Source organism: Eublepharis macularius, chromosome 6, assembly GCF_028583425.1.
Source record: "Eublepharis macularius isolate TG4126 chromosome 6, MPM_Emac_v1.0, whole genome shotgun sequence".
Classification (NCBI taxonomy): Eukaryota; Metazoa; Chordata; class Lepidosauria; order Squamata; family Eublepharidae; genus Eublepharis; species Eublepharis macularius.
In genome coordinates, this window is record NC_072795.1 from 89,735,073 (window position 1) to 89,756,970 (window position 21,898).

Consider the following 21,898-nt stretch of genomic DNA (forward strand, 5'->3'; position numbering starts at 1 on the left):
AGCTGGATGTTATCAGCATATTAGCCCTTTTCTGTCATTATGTTTTAGGACAGAATGGAGAGAATACACAACACGTAATCCTTCCAATGTCTGCAATTGTTTGAAAGGGGCAATACATGTATTTTCTTGCTTCTGAACACACAGACCAGAACTTTGGGAAACCAGCCCCAATGTGTGAAAATATGTGCATTAGCCCCTTCATACAAAATGGTGACTGCATGTATCAAGACGATCATGTGTTGCATAATCCCCATATGTATGATAAAATGTAATTAAGTGGTTTGATAGATACTAAACATATGTGAATGGACAGAACTACAATGCACCCCACATGTTAGCTCCAAAGAACTGACTCTGCCTCTTCAATGGCACAATGAGTTGCATTTCACTGGACAAAAACGACTAAAGCTACTGGAGTGCCATTCCCTTCACACCTATCTCACTCTCCAAATTATTTAACAGAACACAGTGATCCAGACTGTCAAAGACTGCTGTCAGTTCTAATAAGATCAACAAAGAAGCAATGCTGGTCTCCATCAACAGACAGAGATCCTTCACTAGAGAAAATAATGCTTTCTCGGGACTAAAACCAGCCCTGAAACCAGGCTGAAATGGACCAAGTATATGACCTTTGCTTAAATTCCCCATGGCAGGCATACTGGCATCTAGCCCACAAGGATCTTATTCCACTATCTGTAAAATACTGCTCTAAAATGAACTACTGCTGAAGCAATATCTTCAAAGTGATTCAACATCCAACAGTATGGTATGTTGCTCCTAGGTACAGATACATCAACACAAATACATTTTACTTCAAATGTTTTCTTCTGATATTTTAAATAGAAGGGTAGGATCAATAAACGGTATTCACTCAATCTCCAATACATTTCTTTTTTGTAAGACCAACATTGCTACTAAAATATGTCCATTAATGAGATTCTACAGGTCCCTGGAATGTTTGTTCCATGACATTAGCCTTAACAACTTTAGCATACATATGCACACAGACCTGTTCAAATGGCAGATAATGGGAAGTATGGCCTAAGCATAAGAGGTTTTATGCTTTATGTTTCCAATACATAGGTATTGGAGATGTACCAAAGGGCATACCTCGTGTAAGGTTAGACTCAAGGAATCACCTGACTAACGATCTGAGTGCCTGTCTGGGTATAGAAAATTTATGACTAGGAGAGTATAAGGTGACATGATACCTTCATACAAACCAGTTTTGCAAGGTGCACATATTCAGGCATGCATAAGGCACTACAGCTGTGTTTCACTGAACTTTCACATGTTCCTCTCATCTTGGGGAATATCCTTGATGTACTACTCCCAATGACAGAGTTGGTAGACTCCCATTCTGGTTTGGTAACTGCCAATCCGTAAGTTGAGTGCTGAAACGGAGTATTGTCTCTTCCCTAGGGCATCAATCTTCTTGCCTTCTTTATCAGATGGTGCTGGGTGTGCATTCACTTGATTATGCTGAGCCTCTTTGGTCACCAGCAATGAAGACTGTGGGTGTTTAAAGAGTAAGGACCATGTATCCTGCTTGATTTTATACATGGACTCAACTGTATGTATAAACAGTAGCTGGTAGATGGATGTACCAGCCATCAGAAAAGTTTGCAATGGTTTGAAATCCTGTGAATGTTAGTCATGACCTGGGAGTTATTTTAGTATTATTTTTAAAGTAATTGCATTTAGTAAGACTTTTATGGCTATAAATGTTTTAATAATACAAAGACAGTGCAAAAAACTGTTGTGCAATGTATGACAGCATTAAATCCCTTCAGTCTAATTAACATTGCAAATGTACTTGTGCAAACAACAAATGAATTTCTTGTTTTATGTAAACTGTACCTTTACAAATTAGGAAAAATATTTTGGCAGAAAAACGACGGAAGGGGAAGAATTGTAAAATTCATTGTTCAGAGGAAAATAATCTAAGCTTCAAATATCTCTAATGCTCTGTTAGTAGGCTTGTCCTCTGATCCTTTTAAGTTTCATGTACACTTAACAACCACATCTGATAGCAAACTTCAAACTGGAAGGGTGGCTTTTGAAAAATCCAAAGCAGACTGATGGAACTCTTTTAAGTCAGGTTCAAAGTCTATTTTAGATATGAGAGAGCTCTACACCTGCGTGTTTATAGCATTTCGATGGGTAGAAACACAACTTGCTCTTTCATGCCACACAGCTCTGGCAGTTGTCATCATTCCACGCCCCCCCCCCCCCCGGATTACAAAGGAAGCATCCTTCCACTGTGTTCTGGAGAAGATTAACCCAGTTTTGATTGGGTTAATTAAAGTGACAGGTAGAATGGCTTTTACATGTTTCTGTATTACATTATGAAATGAAGACTATTTTTTTTCCTTCAAGCTCCAGTTCTTTGTTTTGTGTTTGAAATTTGCTCCCACCTTATGGAGCTTGCCAAGGGATACTGGTATCAATAATGTGTTTCATTGGAAGCCTCTGTGTGCTAAACAATCACCAGCCTCAGCCTGCTCTCAGCTGATGGCTAAATAATTCATGGCAAACTTAGAAGCATTAAGGGAAGGTGGAGTGGATCTGGGAAACAAGAGTCCCACTGCATGATCCTTGCAGGGAAAAGATTCACAAAAACTTCAGCAAAATAATGAAGCACTGATGTATGCATATCACTCTGTTGTAGCAAAAGCCACTAAGAATACTATGGCACATTAAAAGCTAATGAATTATTATTGTAAAGAACCTCAAATATCTGATGAAGAAGCCTCTTGCTTACAAAAGCTCACGTTTTAATACCTCTGCAACTGTTAAGGTGACACAGGACTTGTTAGTTTTTATCTAACGACTTTTGAAAACTAAAAATTTAATGAAGAACTTCTGCACGAGTCTTTAAACATTTAAATTTTATTATTTATGCCTTACTTCCTTTTCCCATAGAATTCATAAAATCTGCTCCTCACCCTGGACAGATACCATCTTTATATGTACCTAAGTCTCTACAAGAAATAAATGAAGCTATTGCTGACTGAATGACTTTTTTTTTTTTGGCTACTGCCTGTAAAACTTTTATAAGTTGACCATCAACTCTCAGGAGAAAGACGTATCAGTGAACACATTAGGAAGTCTGACATTGTCACTCCTGGCTCCTGTTTCAATTTATCTCATAAGTAAATAAAAGTAACATACACTGTCTAGACGAACAGTTGCCATGATTGCAGAGATAAATTTGAAGATGTACTAATAATAAAAATGAAAGACAGGCTGGCATGTTCTTTTAGGCGCTGTCTTTTCACTTACTCATTTATGTGAGCAAATAGCTCACCGATTACAGTGGCAACCACTTTTATGACATCAGAATTTGGGGCAAAACTACATGATACAGGGAATAGGGACACCACCGAAAGCGTTCTACTTGTCCAGGGTGTTAACATGGGTACAATGTTCATTTCTTCAATTTACACCACTTTGTTGGCTGCCTCTGAAAAACGCCAAGGGAGCATTCATGGCAACGACAAGGTAACCTGAACTAGACATTATGGAGGCAGGGGAAATAACTTGATTCCAAGATGCCATTTTTGAAGTAGTCCTGTGTGCTCTGTAAGCAGCTAGAGCACGGTTCCTCAAAATTTTAAAGCCTGTAGACACCTCTGAAATTCTGACATAGTGTGGTAGATGCAAGCACAAAATGGCAGTCGCAAGAGGAAGTGCCAATCACAAAATGGCAGCCACGTGCTAGAGTCATCCATAAAATTTTAGGGAGTTGTGTGTGTGCATAAAGTGTTCTCAAGTCACAACTAACTTATAGCAATCCTAGCAAGGGGTTTTCAAGACAAGTGAGAAGCAGAGGTGGTTTGCCATTGCCCTCCGCTGCAGAGTCTTCCTTGTTGGTCTTCCATCTAAGTAATGACCCTGTTTAGCTTCTGAGATCTGACGAGATTGGGCTATACCATGCCACCTTCCCTGTTAGGGAGTTAGGTTATATGTAACCTGCAATAATCCAAAGCAGACCTTGAAACAAGATCTGTGCAGGCCTTTCCCTACCCTTATGCTGCTGTTGCTTCTTCCTGGGCCAGACTGAACTGCTAGGCTGCTGGGAACAACCAGCCCACTTTAGGGGAAGCTACAATATTGAACATGCGCCATTCTAAGGTCAATATTAAGTACTTCAACCCATTGGCTTATGATTCTTTCACTATAATAGCCTTATTTTAATAACAGACACCTGAAAAAACTCCATTAATTTTTGTTGAAAGATTCACTCACTAAAAAAAAAGTTGCTTCAGGGACTCTCTGGGATTAGGGGCTCTGAAGCTTAAGCTTCATTAGTTTCTCAGTAGATCTGCCTCTGTGCATACACAAAAATAAATATACCTATTGAGCTAGCTAAGAAACCCTCATCTGGTAGTATCTGACTTCATTTTAGAGGCACCTAATGCACGTATGCAAAAGAGAAGGGAAAATGCCTCTTTTCCTGGCTGTCCCTTTAGATGAACCCTTCCCTCATGAGCCCAGACATTTTAACCTGCGCTTTCACTTGCGACAATGACAGGTGGTGCTGATGGGCTGAAGAGAGCTCCTTGTGTATACAGTATGAAAGAGATTCTGGCCAGATTTTGATGGGAACATAAAGGATTTTTAAAAAGTGATATAGTGATATTATTTCCAGCTGAATTATAAAAATAAATTCAAATTGGAAAGAAGTTCCAGTTAGGTACATCAGGCATTTTAGCTGTGTGTTTAGTCAGAATCAAGTCCCACTGTGTATTAAGGATATCAGTCTGCTGCTTGCACACACTTTACATAAAGTCACTGTCAACTTCGTACCACAAACTTTATACCACAACACCCCCTCAATAAAAGAATCTCCACCAGGCCACGCCCACTTTCTAAAACCGTTTAGGCAAAAGGTGTTGATGTTCCCCATGGGAGACATGTTGGGGACCCCTGAGCCATGTAAACCAGTCCAAGCAACTGGTATTAACAAACATGTTTTGATCCTATACTTCTCAAATAAATGCACATGATTTTTAAGGATTTTTCAAAGGCTGATCCAAAGATTTTTCACATTAGACGAATACCTGGGTTAACTTCAGAATAAGAATATGATGCAATGCATGCAACTTTCCCCTGACCATTACTTGTCATCTATCATGAACGAGAGATTAGAATGGTGCAACTGGGAGATGCAACTGGGAGGTACAAAGAGACGGCTATGGTACTGCTCTCTCCTGCAGTTATACCATTGTACTTCTGAATCTGCTTACTGTAACAAGAAACACTCATGAAAGATTTTACAAGTTTCCTAAAGCTCCGAGAAATATTTTATTAGATGTATAGATTTCATCAAAGCTTACCTTCACAAATTCTGTCCAATCGCTGCCGTTTGACTTTGTGTTTGTCCACAAGTGCCATTGCTCTACTGCGAATTTGTAAGTTGTGTAATCAAAGGATAAAGCAATCCCCGGCGAACTTATGGAAATTCACAGTAGTCCGAGTGCATAACGTCACTTTGAATCCTGAAACAAGAATTGTATTTAATTAGCTCCCGATTAAACAACCATCTGTAAATGGCTATAGATGCTATTTGTATTATTAGAATGAAACAGCTTCAGTAATGTTCATCTTAAAACAATTAGTCGAAAATGGTATGACCTATAACCACTGTTATGAAGGAGAAAGGAGTATGTCACAGAACTGGACAGGAAGCTAGATTTACCTAAATCCATTCAGGTACTCAAAGCAGCCCTACTTGATAAAGTAACCTTCTACCTTGTAGTAAAATGTTCAAAGGACTGCAGTTGCACCATAACTTGAATAATGTTATGAAGATGTTGTACTATCAGAAGACAGTAAGCGAACACTGTGGTGGAGAGTGCCCTCAAGTTACAGATGACTTATGGTGACCTCTGGTGGGGTTTTAATGGCAAGAGACTAACATAGGTGGTTTGCCATTGCCCGCCTCTGTATCCCTAGTTTTCATTGGAGGTCTCCCATCCAATTACTAACCAAAGCCGACCTTATTTAGCTTCCATGATCTGATGAGACTGGGCTTGCCTGGTCTATCCAGGACACTACCACACTAGTAAAAGCCATACTCAGCAAGAAATGCATAGTTTGGCCATGGTCCCCAACCATGTTATGTCAACCGACAGGGAAAAGATGAAATGCAATAAATGGTAAAAGTTTCCAAACATATATGCCACCCTGTTTAGTACCCTGGATGCTCCCTACATACTCATGTGGCAGATATGCAACAGCAAATTCTTATAAATGAGATTACAACTAAAGGTGGAACTTGATGTTGTGGCTGACATGAGATTACAACAACATCTATTTTTCTTCAAACTTAAAGCATAAGAATATACCTGCCATTCATTTATAACTTATCTGAGACAGGATTCTGCTACAGATAGATGTCGTTCTCTAAAATGTATTTATTTATTATTAAAATATTTATATTCCGCCTTTCCATGTGGTTCAAAGTGGGTTACAGTAAGTTAAAAATATTTCCAATTAAAACCAAAATAAAATAGCAAACAAGTCTCTCCCTCCCCATTAAAAGTTGCCTGCCCTTCACCCCCCCTCAAAAACCTAGGAAATCAAGCAAGCATTGCAGCACCTACTAAAGAACGCCAAGGAGTGGGCTCCCCTTACCTCTTCAGAGAGCCCATTCCACAGAGCAGGAGCTACAATGGAAAAGGCCTAAGCTTGGCTGATTCCAGACAAGCCACCCCAAGTAGTGGGATAGCCAACAAATATCTGTGTGAGGACTGTAATTGGTGCGCAGGGACAAACGAAAGAAGATGGTTCTTCAAATGTGTGGCTTCCACACTGTGAAGGACTTTAAAGGTCAGCCTCCGACCTATAGCAACCCTATAAATGAAAGACCTCCAAAACATCCTATCATTAATTGACTTGCTCTGATCTTGCAAACTGTAGGACGTAGCTTCTTTTTATTGAGTCAAGCCATCTCGTTTTAGGTCTTCCTCTTTTCCTACTGCCTTCTACTTTTCCTAGAGTTACTGACTTTTCCAGAGAACCTTGTCCATTTTGAAACAGCACCCAATGTATTTGTTTCAAAATGGGCAACATATATTCCCAACAGCTAGCCCCTGACAATAGTCAGGTTGCTGCTTTCTGGTCAAGTTGTCTTTAGGGAAGCCCTACATGGAGTCCATTGCAGTAACCCAACTGTGAGGTGACAGAAGCATGGATCAGCATGGTGAGATCAGCTGAGTCTAGGTAACCAGAATGTTGCCGCACCAGATGCAGTTGATAGAAGGTATTCTTGACCATCAAGCCAACATGCTTTTCCAAAAGCAATCAAGATGCAACTAAGCAGATACCTAGGGCTCAAATACCAGACTATGGGCAAAAGGAAGAAAAAGGCTTATATTGTGCCAGTATATATTTTTGCCCTGTGCCCAGTGGTTGTAGGCAATTTATGGACTGAAAAATTCTAGAGAACTAAATTGAAGTTTTACTGCGCTGTACTATTAAAATATGCATTTGTCATGGGAGCTTTATGTTGAGTTCTTTGGACTTAACTGTGGCTTAAGCAGAAAGATTAGCATATACACAGTTACAGGCACTCTGTCAAACACAACCGCATTATTATAGCAATCACAATCTGCATCCATTAGGATTCATGGTTGCCTCCAGCACTGTTATCTGGACTTTGCTGGAGGCTACCAACCAAAGATTCAGCACATACAGTTGTGTGCATGGATATGAAATGAGTGAATTTTTATGACTCTGATCATACCTCACCGCACTGAATGTGGCCTCCCAGTCAGAAACTTGTAGCTTGTATACTTAGAAATAGTCTCAAGTTTCTTATTTTTTAAAAAAAATCAAGACCCCCCCAGGGTGTTGAGAAAAAATTGGAAACATGTTGGCTGTTTCTAATTAAAACTTAGAAACCAGAAAGAAAAATTGCTTCTGGTGGTCGGGGGTAGAACTTGTTTGCTCAGTTTCTTTGTTTGCCAAAGCTTCCATCTACATATTGTTGTGCTTATCTTGCCAATATTTTTCTTGTGGTTCCCCGTAAACCTATAATCCAAGACAATGCAACATAAAATTCTAAAGTCATCTTTTTAAAAAAAGTATGTAACTAAATGAAGAATGAGAATTATTAAATAGATTTTTGAGACCGGACCAGTTTACACAGCTCCCTTCAATTATACACTGTTTGCAGGATTTGGGATTTTGACTGAAGAATGATAAACAAGCATGCACTCACGCAGAATCACTGACACATCATAGTGGGGATCCGACTCGTGACAGTACTATCCTTGAAGATTATTTGTGAAGTGCACCTTCTCCTTATATGCCCTGTCATATGCAATCTTGCCAGTTAAACCACCATTTATATAGTGCAATCTTTAAACTGTTTTAAACCAATGAAGTTGAAAGTTTTAGACTGTTTAGGACTGCACTGTTAGAGAAGGCTTACCTGTGTCTACTTGCATAACACAATGTGACAGGTATACAGTTATAGTCTTGTAAGAAAATCTGCAAAAAGTATGTGACACAGTCCAGAATATTAAGTATGTTAGCAGGGATCATCAGAAACAGTCATAAACTAGACTCCTCATTTGTCAGAGGCTTCAGAAATTTATACTTGGTTAATCTCTCTTAGCATTTAGATACCACTTGTGTTTATGGCACTTTGGGGACTGCAAAATTCCAACAGAATGTTGAAGCCCATCACAGAAAACAGGCTTATTTTTTAAACGCCTATATCAAAATTTGCAGAGACCAGCCCTGACTGTAATATGGTTACATCCCAGAGCAACATGTTCTTGCAACTTGATTTTTTTTGTAGATGAACTTGGAAAAAGTGAAAAGTCCTTGTACCAACATCAGATTTCAGGAACTGTATACCAAATACATTAAAATTTCACCAAGTAAAACTATCCAGCGAGAAGTCATCCTATTCTCAAGGATATAAAGGTTTGCAGGCATAACCATCCGGTTAGTACTCAGAGCAAAATGGTAGGTGCAGGCTACTTCAAAAGAAAGTCAAGGCAAATACAAAAGACAACACACATCCCTATAATTCTACACAGAGGTAACAAGTCTAATGTTTAAAGGTGCATTTCCAACAGAACTTCAGGCTCCTCATCTGCCCATCACCAAAACCGATATGAACATACTTTAACTTTGCCCGGTGCTTATACCTACTCTAGCCTTCCAGTTCACCCAGGCCTTCAGAATGTCATATCATGGAAGCAGTGAATGCTTGATAAAATAATACAGGGGGCCCAGCTGTAACAATGCATGTTTGATATTGTAAACTAGATCGAGTAGAGAATGAGGCTGCCTCACTAAGAGCAAGGAGATCCGAGAAAGGAGGCTACTATAACAGCCTTGGCTCAATTCAGCAAGCAGAACCCACTTGTGGGATTATGTTTCTGAGCATGCAGGCAATATGATTACAAAATTCATTCTGCTTAACAGTGCTCATTCAGGCCCCACTGACTGAATGCAATTTTTTTTAATGAAAATGACAAAATGCATACCTAGAATTGGATTGGGGCCTCTGGAGAATGATTCCTCATTTTTGCCAAGTAACCCAAGTAGTTCATAAACACATGAATGAAGGTAGAGTTTTTGCTATGCTGTAGTGTACAGTATCAGTCACTGCCAGCTAAGGTCCTAGCTATCTGCGCAAAACAGCATCCCAAAAGAAAGAGCAGATTCAATCTTTCAGAAACTACTGGCTATTAATAGTTAAGAAACGCAGTAAGATACTACAGGGGGTAGAGCTGTAACAAATCTACTGCCTACCAGGATCACAATTTCACGGAGATTATTGTTATTATTATAGATGGTTATCAATTATGCACCACGTTGATAGTTAATTTATAAAAAGAACAGGGGCTCACTGGTGCCGCTGAATTCTGACTGATAGAAGATAGGCGATTTCCTGGTAGTTAATGGCCAATTTCCCAGCAATACGACTGCAGCATAATCACAGAGATTTATAGTAATAATTAATTGATTTTTCCCCTTAAAATGTGAAGATTCTAAAGAGCATGATTCCCACTTCTATTAATTATTAATCTTGCTTTTCAAAAGTACCCAAACTCCTGTATTCTAGGAACTGAACCTTCTCTAAGTCAAGAGCTTATTGTATTCACAATGGGAGGGGGGCACATACATAAATAAACCAGTGGTTACAGTAGATAAAGCCAAATGAAATATTTTCCATTGTCAACGTTTCTCAGTTTAATTAAAAACACTGTTCCAATTCCAGCAAGAATAGAGCAGAGGACTAAGAGCAGGTAGGATTATGCCTTGGCTCAAGTGGTAGGAAGTTGGCCTAAATCAGGTATGCAGAAGCTAACTTTGTTGTTCAAAGGCTATTTAGGAGAGCTGGCAGCAACCCAAATGGAAAGCAAGTAGTATACATGCACACATACACAATCCTATACACAAACAAGGATGCACAGAATCAGAATTAGAGAAGAACTTACTGCCCTTCTCTTGGTTATTTCACCTGGTTGTTCAAAAGAGAATTTAGCCATCTTGTTTCTTCCAGGGAATGATGCTACGCTACAGAAATTGTGGACATTTGAGAAACGACTACCACCACAGGCTAGACCTTGACTGGTGAAGGAATTTTGTCGTTTCATATTTAACTGGCCTATCCATTGTATTGTAAGGTCAACTGAACATACAATTAAGTGATTGAAATAACATCATTTTTCTCATACCCATATAACGTACAGGATATATTTTTCCCTAGGAGGAAAAGAGCAGTTGGGCATATTAATGCTCTGAGGCCTCTCCACTCCCCTAAAAATTCAAGCTGAAAGAAGGGAAGCCAGCTGCATCATGGCTGTTGTCAGCATGCTGCTCTTTCCACTTTAAAGCGGCAACTGTGGAAATTTCTCTTCTCCTCTCCATCAAGGCTAGATTCAGTGATTTCTCTCTGCATAGCTTGACCCCAGCAAACTATCCACCAAAGATAAAAGACTACATTCTGGATAGACTAAGCATGAGGAAAAAGGATTGACCAGAAACTGCTTCACCCATGGGAAATGTGAAGGGAACTGTACAGCAACAATGCTCCATTAACCAGTACATGGCTAAGTGAACTTTAGCAAGACTTGTGTTGAATAGCAACCCTTGAATTTGAAGTATTGATGGGATTCTAGATTTCCTGTTAGGTCCTTCAGCGCTTTACTCATATGGCATACTATGACGTTCTCTCTCACCCAGAGGACAGGATGCAAACTATTATTTTAGTACTTCATGAATATGTGCTACATTTTTTCTAAGCAATACCCATAAAACAATTAAAAACCCATCCTAACATACTAACAGCAACTTTTTTCCTCTGGCTTATTCTGCATACTATCAGCTCATCTTCCCGGAAAGATCACTTACAATTTCCTTGCAATGACCCATCTTGTACAATGGTATTTATTAGAATCTCACAAAGGTAGTATCCAATTTTAGGCATCAAATGTCAGGGCCAACTTCACTCACCAATAACCATTTAAATTCCCTAGTGATTGTACTGTTCTGTCAGTTAGTGTCTAGTGCTTGCATGTGGAATCAGAAGCTTCGGAAATGACTGTGGTGAAGGAAAATACTCTTCCAATTAAGCCGTATGATGAAAACTTCTCAATGCAGAAACTGATCTTGGCAGCCAGCATATGCCAACTAGTTTCCCTGATGCAGGTGCATTTCCAAGGAGAAGCCTTCAGAAACAATGATGATAATAATAATAATAAAATAAGCATGCCTACATCTGTCCACATTTTTAATGCCATGCTGCGGGCCAGGTGCTTCCAATTAAGCACCCAAGCCACCCAACCCTGGCTATTGCATGAAAGTTTTGCCAGGCTTCCATTTCTGTTCATTGCCAATTCAGTATTAAATTATTGTAACAGGCATTTCTTAACTCTCCAGAGTGGTTCTACTAATGTACTGGTTACTTATCACATACATTTTAGCCATATAAAGCCAGGTAAAGCCAGGTCCTTTGACTTTACCATTACTCCTTTATTACTTGCTACTGCCGGTAACATTCTCTCCACTGAAACACTAGTGATCCACTAACACCATACAAAAAGAGACCCTCCTGCAGTACTGGGGTTGCCAGCCTCCAGACGGGGCCTGGAGGTCTCCTACAATTGATTAGCAAGATTAGTTCCCCTGGAGAAAATGGCCGATCAGAGGGTGGCGTGGGCAGCATTACACTCCTGCTGAGCTCCTTCTCCTCCTCAAACTCCACTGACCCCATGCACTGCTTCTAGAACTCCAGGAATTTCCCAAGTTGGAGTTGACAGCCTTAATAGGTAAACCCAGAGCTGCATTATGGAGTATGCAAGTGTGTCCCTCTCGTGTATTATGAGGTTACTGGCTCTTTTGTATTGGAGGAAGTACGCAACTGTGTTGAATTCAAGGCAAGTTTTTCACTCTTTTAGTATTTAAAGGGACAAAACACATTTATGGGAAATAAGAGGAAGTATCAAAGATCATTAGAGCTTGGACATGTGCATGAAATATTATGGAGCACTGGAGACTGGACGTTTTTCTTATCACTGCAACACGGTTAATTTTCAGCTGGACTGTTCCACCAGTTTTAAGTGCTACTTATCTCAGGCGAGCTGGCAAGTGGCAAATTTTTTGATGAGACAGTCACATGCTCTAACACTATGAATGCATTTATGTTGGTTCTGGTAATGCAGCCATGCTACTGAACACAATCAAAACAGTCCCTTGTGTCTCAGGGCCAAGCTACAAGTGCCAAATGACACTTGCCTGGCAAGTGAACAGACTCACGTGTATTCCTCTCTGTTCGTCACTTGTAGCTTGGCCCTCAGTCTCTGTCACTCTCATCATAGAATCATAGAGTTGGAAGGGGCCATACAGACCATCTAGTCCAACCCCCTGCCCAGTGCAAGATCAGCCTAAAGCATCTCTGACAAATATTCATCCAACCTCTTCTTAAAAACTGTCATAACCAAGCACAATTTAAATGGACAATTTAAAACAAATTCTTTTTGTGGATGAATTTTTCTTTATTTAAACTATAAACAGTAACATAAAAGCTATAGACAACAAACACAGAGGATAAAAAACATTCTAAAAAGAAAACACACTAGCAATACACAGACAAGTGGGGAAAAAAACCCGTAAACTAAACTACAGATCGAGTTCCGATTTTCTCCACCACAAACATATATCATTTTCAGAATCTCACTTATTCTAAGTTAAATTTAAATTCTTGAGGATAACCATTTTAATTCTTTCCATTTTAATAACTTTCATTATTTCTGCGGTTGAAAAATCACCATTCATTAAACATTTGCTTTTAAACCAACTGACAACAGCAGGAACTTTTAGATCATCAACAGCAAAAGTAGTAGAAATTAAAAAAAAACCTCTTACTATCTTTCCCGGGCATTTAACAAATATAAAAGATCTTCAACACTTGTAAACTGGAGGCCAAAGAGAGAGCCAGAATTCCAAAAAAATGGAATTTATTAAGAACAGAGGTAAGCATCTTTTTAAAAAAAATACAAGTATTGCTTTGAACAAGGAAAAATCTATATTCAGCATTTGCTCTTGCATTTCACACAAAGTCATTTAAAATTTTGATTCAACAATTAATCTAAGTAAACGAGTCCCTTGCTGCACATGGCAGCGCTCTTGGTTAATTTCATGATGTCTGAAAGAAGCTATTGCTTGAGAAACACAAATCTGAAAGAATGAGGGTCATCCAACAATATATATAACCACAGAATATGTCAAGAGGTACAAAAGTCCGTAAACAATGCACCTATATAAGGATAATAACATACTTTGTAAACCACTCTGAGTGGGTGTTTTGTCCTAAAGGGCGGTGTATAAATCGAATTTGTTGTTATTATACTTAAGGTGCAAAAACGTACATAGTAGTAAGGTTAACCCTGTGCAATGAATTCAAGTGAGTTTTTTAACTGCTGGTATAGGCACGATGCTCTCAATCTCTTATCCATGGTGAAGAGGTTGGGAATAAGCCAGCAGGTCATGCAGTTCTTCCCTTTCTAAATCAAGTTCAACCCTACCCGTAACCAACACTTCCATTTATTTAATTCTAGTTAATGCGACAGGCTTGTTACTTAAAGCTCCCATTTTAACCAGAATACGAAACCAGGTGGGTTTGCAAAATGAAGACCCTGCTCAGTATTAACCACGGTTAAATTCAATACAAATGTAACTCATCCATTGGAGGGAAGGATGGAGCACACGATCTCATTGAGATACAATTAGGAGCTATGGGTCATCTGTCTGCATCAGCTTGAATCCCATAAATAGGACTCTTTGAGCTTTCACAGGCTCTGTACCACACGGTAGCAGTTCTTACAATTTCAGCATTCTGAACTTATGCCGTTCATTTCTTTATTCTATTAACTTCTCTGAATCACATTTATGAACTTTTAAGGAATTCGTATAAAATTGTATTCTGGTGTTTGTGAAGTTTTACTAGTGACTGTTTTTCATAAGAATGACCTATATTTTATAGAATTATTTTCATACATTTCATTATGTCTGCATTCTAGCGCTTAAAATGTTTCAGGGCATTTTTGCACCCCACTTGTCCATTTTTTGGCAGAATGCAGAAAAAAGAAACTCTAGAATTTTTAGGGCATTGCCGCCCGCACAGTGGTAAACAATGTCTCCGTACCAGCAGTCACCACTTACAATTTGCTTTCTACATTGTTTCAGCTCTGTATCGGATCGCTGCTTGTTTTTAAACCTCTGCAAATTAACATTTGTATACCATATTGCATTGTTTATTGAATTCCCTGCTATTGATTGTATTGACTTACATTATGTAATCCACCTTGAGTCTCAGTGAGAAAGGTGGACTATAAATAACGTAAATAAAATAAATTTTGTAAACAAAAATGTTATCCAGGGAAAAACCAACCCCAGAAATCTATGCAATTTGACATCAAGGTAGGTTTTTCCCCCACGTCAGTCCATGTAACATATTGAGATTTTTTAAAAAAATATTCCCACTGAGTTTTTCATAACAAACTGCTCCAGGAAACTCATCTTAAGGAGCTAATACTGCCTGACCTGGTAACATTTCAGAACTAAACTCCACAAAGGCCTTTTACGATGTTGAGAGCTGATGACCACAAATAAAGTCCATTTGAATGCAAATTTTGCAGGCTACTGATTTTAGTTCCCTACGTATTGTTTTTAGCTGTTAGAATTCCCTGGGAAACAGAGAGATCTTGCAAGGGATGGCTTTATCAAGAAGGGTAAATTTTTATTTCTGATTGCTTATTTTCCCACGGTATTGTCTCTGCTGTTTGGCTTTAGAAATATGCAGGACGCTTTTTGAAGATTGCCCAAGCCAGTTACTTCATGGCAATCCCTCCTGCAACCACACTAGTTTGTGTGTGGGTGCTGTGGGCGCACAGGCAAATGCTGTGGGTGCATGTGCACAGGTAATTGTTTTGAGGTGAGAGATGGCGGCCCAAGTGTGAACTGAGTAACACTCAATATTGTAATTGTACTAGAAACAACACCCGTTGTGTGAACAAATATAACAGGCTCTAGAAAATGGATTCGGCGGTCCCCAGTGCCTCTTGGACAGGTCCTACCATCACCCCAGTGGGACCCCCTTGCCCTTCCAAGGCCCTGTAGCAGCTGCAGGGGCAACAGGAGGCTGCTTCTGCCATGTTTGCCATGGAAAGTTGCCTCGAGCAGCTCCTCTGCTAAGGGAAGAGGGGCTCAGAAGCACTCTCCTTTCCCTTTCTCTTCTCTCCGCCTCAGCCCGTGCAGCATTGAGCAGCTACTCCTGGCAGGGTCAACAGCCTGAGGATGGGCCTAATGATCTCATCTAGCTTTTCTTCCCCAGCACTATTAGTGTTCAGATAGGCAGAATGAAGCGCAACAACGTGCAAATCATGTTAGGACTGGAGCCCTTTATCCCAATGTAGAGCCCAGACCTGACCAGCTTTTTCTCGTTCTTAACTTCCTTTCCCTGTCTCTGATCCATTAGTTTAAAGTGGGCTGTTAAAGATGGCAGTTGCTTTTTGCTTCCCATTGTACATCCTGGCCAAACAACATAGATGAGCAGCACGGTGTGCATTTTCTGACCGTGCGTTCAGAGGGGGGAATGGCGAGGGCAGGACGCTGTCATGGCAATGCAATGACGACAACCAGCAAGCCAATAGAAAAGCAAAACAAAATGCCTTGGCACTGCACTCATTGTGGATTTTGGGGAAATACAATGAGGCTGTGGTCATTACAGCGATGGTGGCCAAGTCCCTGAATCTGCTCGGCACAGCAGCAGCAGCGCTGCGCCACGTCTTTGCATGCCTGTCTGTGTATGTGAGCGCAAAGTGCCAGTGGGTGTGTGTGTGAATGGGCATGGGTTTGGATGAGGGGTTCAATGTGGATGTGCATGGGGTGCATGTGCATGTGCCCCACTCTGGTCCCTCCACTCCTCCTCTGCTCTCTCTTCTGAGGCTTCCCCTCTTCTGTCCCCTTTTGCCACGTCTCCTGCCCAGCTTGCTCAGCGCCCTTAGCCTGCGTCCTGCCCTTCTCCTGCCAGTCCCTGTTGTTCGCCAGGCGTTCCTCTTCAGCTTTATTTCCTCCTGCTGAACTTCCACAGCAAACTGCCCCACTACCATCACTCGCTGTTCTTGGCCAGCGGCAGCAGCAGTGGAGGGAGCCTTGGAAGGGCCACCACGCCTTCCTGCGCTGCACCTCCCTGCCGCCTCCATGGCCCCTCATAGGCCTGTGCAATCCTCCCAAGACCACAGAGGTGGCAGGGAACCCCCCTCCACTGCGGCATTGCACAGGGCCTTTACGCTGTCTTTGCGGCATGGAAAGGTCTCCCTGTTGCTGCTGTGGCAGCAAGGCCGGTCAGCAGACCACAGCGCTGTGCCGCCTCTGCAACCTCTCAGAAGCCTGGGGGCAGGTGGCAGGGAGGCCAGGCACTGTCCTACCAGGCCCTGCAGCAGCTGCAACCACCAACAACTGGCTTCTTATCCTGGTGCATGCACACTCGCAGGCCCTTCAGGGCGCACACACCAGGAAAAAAGTGAGTCACTGGCAACACGCTTTGCCTTTTATGTTTTAGGATTGTTTTTGCCCTGCAGGGTGGAGGTACCCTAAACATTTATTTATTTATTATTCGTCTTAGTTATAGTCTGAGAGTCTCTCTACACGAGATGCCTGGGCATGTGTTCAAGTGCTAGGAGACACAATGTTAGTTGGGAAGAGTAGTTTTAAAAGACAGAGCCGGCGAAGATTGCTCCGGAGGGGATAGATCCTCTCACAGCTCTCTGGTGCCTCTGTCATCCCTTCTGGAGCCTTTGCCCTTTCACTCTCGCTGCTTAAAACTTTGAATTAACCAAGCCTCGGCAGGGCAGAGGCTCCGGAAGGGGAAATAATTCGGCATGCCAGAGGCAGTGGAGGGCTGTGAGAGAATCTGTCCCCTCCAGAGCGATCTCTGCCAGCTGTCATTTAAAACTACACTTCCAGGCTAACACGGCATCTCCTGACACATGAAGAACACGTGTCAGAAGTCTTGTGTAGAGAAACTCTGACTTTCTCACGGAGACTCAAGCTGGATTATACAGTGAAGTTCAATGTAATCAACAACTGAGGGCCAAGCTACACATGACGAATGACACTTGAACGGCAAGTGGATTGAGTGGAGGGCAAGTGAACAGGGAGAAATACACTTGCCGTTCAAGTGTCATTCGTCATGTGTAGCTTGGCCCTGAGGCATTCATCAAAAAGTACAACTGATTATAGATTACTACTATTGCTGTAAGTATAATGTCACTGGGTAGTTCCTCAGTTGTTTAATATGTCAGTCTTAGAATTACTTGTGCTCTGTTTCAGCATTTCTTAATTCTATTTTGGATTCCTTCTGATTTTACATCTTTGCAAATGTGCATGTATATACATTGTTTATTGAAGTATCTTTGAAATTGACTGTACTGACTCCCACTGTGTAATTTGCCTTGAGTCTCAGATAGGCGGACTACAAAAAACATAAATAATAAACAAATACACAAATTTGAAAACAAGCAGAAATCTGATACAGAGCTGAAACAATGTTGACGCGAAATGTAAGCAATTTGACAAGACATAATAAAAGACAGTGATAGTGCACAGTAGTACAGTCCCTATCCCTTTATTGAACTATTTCTTTACAAGCACAGCCCCATTAACTGTGTAAGAAAGCCCTTCTAAATAATTGGAAAGACAGGAGAGTGGGAGCTTTCCAGCCCTTTCTGGCACGCTGTTCCATAAGGCAGGGGCCATTACAGAGAATGTGCATGTATAGGTAGCTGTTGATTCTGCCAAACTTCAGGGTAGCACTTGCAGCAGGCCTTGGTCAGATGAGTGAAGCTGCTGAAGTGGAACATATGGAGAGAGGTGCTTCTGTAGATATGAGAGGCCAAAGCCATGAAGGGCTTCGTATGTGATAACAAACTCAATTCAAGGTTTTGGCTAACTGGTGGGCAGCCAATGGAGTGACTGCAAAATGGGAGTGACATGCATCCTCTGCTTAGCTGCTGATAATAATGGGAGCTGTGGCATTCTGCACCAACTGCAGTCTCTGTTTTGAGTCCTGAAGAGGCTCTCAGAATGCTCTTAAGCAGTGACTCTGAAAGTGATCCCACTGGATCTGAAAATGAAGAGTAAGAGGCACAAACAGAATGCTGTTCAGAACCATTCCTCAAGCACAAGTACATCCACAGATGAGAAGCTGCTTCTGGAAAGACTGTCAGAGACACACGAAGAGGTAGGTTTTGTGTCCTTAGTTGTCCGAGAGGCAGAACAGCTAGAGGTGGGAAGATGGCAACTGTACATCCAGCTGAATTTTTCCGAAGTGAACCTGCAAAAGGTAGCAATACTGAAGCCATGAGAGGTGAGAACAGAAGAAGCCTGTCCACAGATCCACAGCTGGTTCGCCACAGAACAGCCAGATACATTGTAAGTGAATGTTCAGAGCCAAAAAGGGATGCCAAGAAAGATACAGTGTTGGAAGTAATTTACTGCTTACAAAAAACATTCGTTACCTCATCATCCATGAAACAAACAAAGAGGCAGAGCATGTATTCAGACAATGTAAAGAAAGCAGCCCTTACAATGAGGAAGTGTGGGAAGCCCATGGCCTTGTGGAGATGAAGGAACACCTTAGACTGCTGCTTTTGACAGGGGTGTATCATGCATAACATGAACCCCTGGAGGAAATGAGGGGTGCATCATCAGGGCACCCTTGCTTCAGCATAATGATAGCCTGGGGGCGGTTTTACAAAGAACATGAGATTTGATGACAATCAAGCAAAGGATATACACCGGTAGACAAACTAGCTGTCTTCTGTGACATCTGAACTACGTTTATTAAGCAATTTCCAAAATTGTGAACACCAGAAATGGCCCTTACTGTAGATGAGCTGTTGGTCACGTTCAGAGGCGTTTCTCCATTCAACCAAAGTATGCCAGATAAAGATGACAACTATGGACTAAAAATATGGTGACAGTGTGATGCTGAGACATCGTATCCTTTCAAAGGAGAAGTTTACCTGGGTAACAGCCTGGTGCATCCCATGAAACGCAGCTGTTGTACCATGTGGGGAAAATGTAGTAGGGGATAATTTTTTCACAAGTATAAAACAGCAGATTAAAAAAGCAAAAAGCATGCCATCTGTGGAAGATTTGCTTGCAAGGCTCACAGCAGCAATGAAGTAAAGTGTTAGGACTGCCTTTGGCAAAATCAAAGGGACTGCGTATCTGTCACCACATAAAGATATGTTATTGGGGTAGAAAATACACCTCAGATACAAACAACAGTACGCTTTACAAATATTAGATGTTTTTGTTAAAAATTTGTGACAGTTTGTGTTAGTTTTCTTAGGTTTAAAACATTGTTTTTGTTTGATCAAACTACAAATTAAAAGGGGCAAAAGTGGAGTTATTCAGTATGCAACAGGGGAGGGGCACATATACTCAAAGGAAAAACTCTACCTCATGTCAAAGAGTGTTTTCAGACTCCGAATGTTTTGGTTAATATCAAATTCATTTACTTCTGCCACCACAAACATTATTCATTTTGTGGGGCATTTTCTACCCCAAGATACACTGGAATTTGGTTTGGGACAGAAATAATACCACAAAGGAAGGATGTGTAAGCTTTTTTATGAAATTGTTTGTGAGCTAGCATGTATTCTTTTGGGGTATGTACTACAGTATAGCATATCCCTTTTAGCATTTGGCATTTAAATTAATCAAAATTATAAAATTGTCTTCATTTTCAGTAAGAAAATTGCAAGTATGCCCAATACTTGAAAAAGAGTGACATCCCATATTACCATAGCACATGCATCTTTAATTTTTGTCATCTGAGAAGAAAAAAATAAAAGCTGAAAGTAGAAAACAAATGTTGTAGTAAACAACAGATATTCTATTATTTGGACAGAAAATAGGTAGGAATGCCAGCATGTTTGGATATTAACTTTCTCAGGCCAACTGTGTGTGTAGCCACAGGTCATGTGACACAGAGAAACAAGCATGGCACCACTTATTCCAAAGCCAATTCCACGAACAAATCCTATTTTACACAAGTGAATGTCTGTGAATGTCTACATCGTATATCATGATAAAGTGAACTCTGACTCACAAAAGCCTATACCCTGGAAAATTCTGTTGGGCTTGAAATTTGTTTTTCTACTACAGACTACTGTGGCTACCCACCTGAAACTATCATATATCACATGAATGGTTGAGAGTAGAGGCGGGCATGAACCGAAATATGAACCAAAGTTCATCATGAACCAGGCCAGTTTGTGAACCGGTGGTTCATGGGAGCTCATTTCGCATGAACCATGCTGAATTTTAGCCCTGTTTGTTTGATTTGTATTTCAGTTACTCACTGCAGACAGCTTGGCACTGGATCAATCAGTTTCGTAGGCAATGGGCGGATGGGCTCTCTGCAGACCTTCTGCTGACCCAGAAGTGATATTTTCACAAACTGAATGAATCGGTTTGTGAACTGGGGGAAGTTCATGAAAGTTCGTGGTTCGTGAAACACGACGAACTACGAACCGCATGGTTCAGAATTTTCCAGGTTTGTGCCCATCTCTAGTCGAGAGCTACAAATAAAGTATCAACTATCAAAAACTTTCATTGGTCCAATTCCTCCCCTTAGTTAAGTGTGTAGACAGCTAAAATCAGCCCTTCAGCACACAAAGTGCAAGATTAAATTATTAAACTATTGACTACATCACTGTATGATAAAAAATCCTCCACATAAAAGGTACCTATTATTCATCATAATGCACATCATAGGCATACTTCACACATTCATGTAATTTCCATCATTTGGGCCATTCATTTATATTTGACAGGTGTCCATGCTGATACCATGTGGTAATGAGAGCCGATTTTAAACACCTACTAAAAATGGATGAAGATCCCCAAGGAGGATTTGGAAGGTATGGAAATGCTAGGGAAAGACACAAGCCACTTGCATTTTAACAAAATGTTCATTAGTGGAACAGAATACACATATATCTAGCATTTGCTATCTACAATTTCTGCATTAAACACAGCCCTAAGTAAACTAAATATAACTAAAAGCATGGAGTGCAATTTAACATACTCATACACATGTAGTTTCAGAATATAATGAAATCTGAGTGAGAAGAGACACACACACTGGAGAAAAAAACCCTGTAATGCTTAGGTCTTCAGCAAGATTAGCAAACAACCAAAATGATTTACATATAGTAATTGCATGTCCTTGCTAGTCTCCAGCGGCGTCTTTCAAAATGTAAATTTCCCTGGAAGTGGTCAGACATTGCCCAAGACTTGTATGTATTTATTTCAAAGAAATTACTTAACCATGACAGCGTAAAAAGGAAGC

At 40.7% G+C, this 21,898-nt stretch overlaps 1 protein-coding gene across 5 annotated transcripts in view; it reads right to left on the reverse strand.

Annotated features, from left to right (window-relative positions):
• Positions 1-21,898, reverse strand: part of CTBP2 (C-terminal binding protein 2) — a 280,138-nt gene that overhangs the window by 121,790 nt on the left and 136,450 nt on the right. For 4 of the 5 annotated variants that reach the window (XM_054983751.1, XM_054983752.1, XM_054983754.1 and 1 more), the window contains one exon: positions 5,343-5,504. The exons of the other annotated variant lie outside the window; for it this stretch is intronic. In XM_054983751.1, the coding sequence (XP_054839726.1) occupies positions 5,343-5,400 (58 nt within the window). In that variant the 5' untranslated portion in view covers positions 5,401-5,504. The remainder of the gene's footprint in view (positions 1-5,342; positions 5,505-21,898) is intronic. 5 annotated transcript variants of the gene reach the window in all.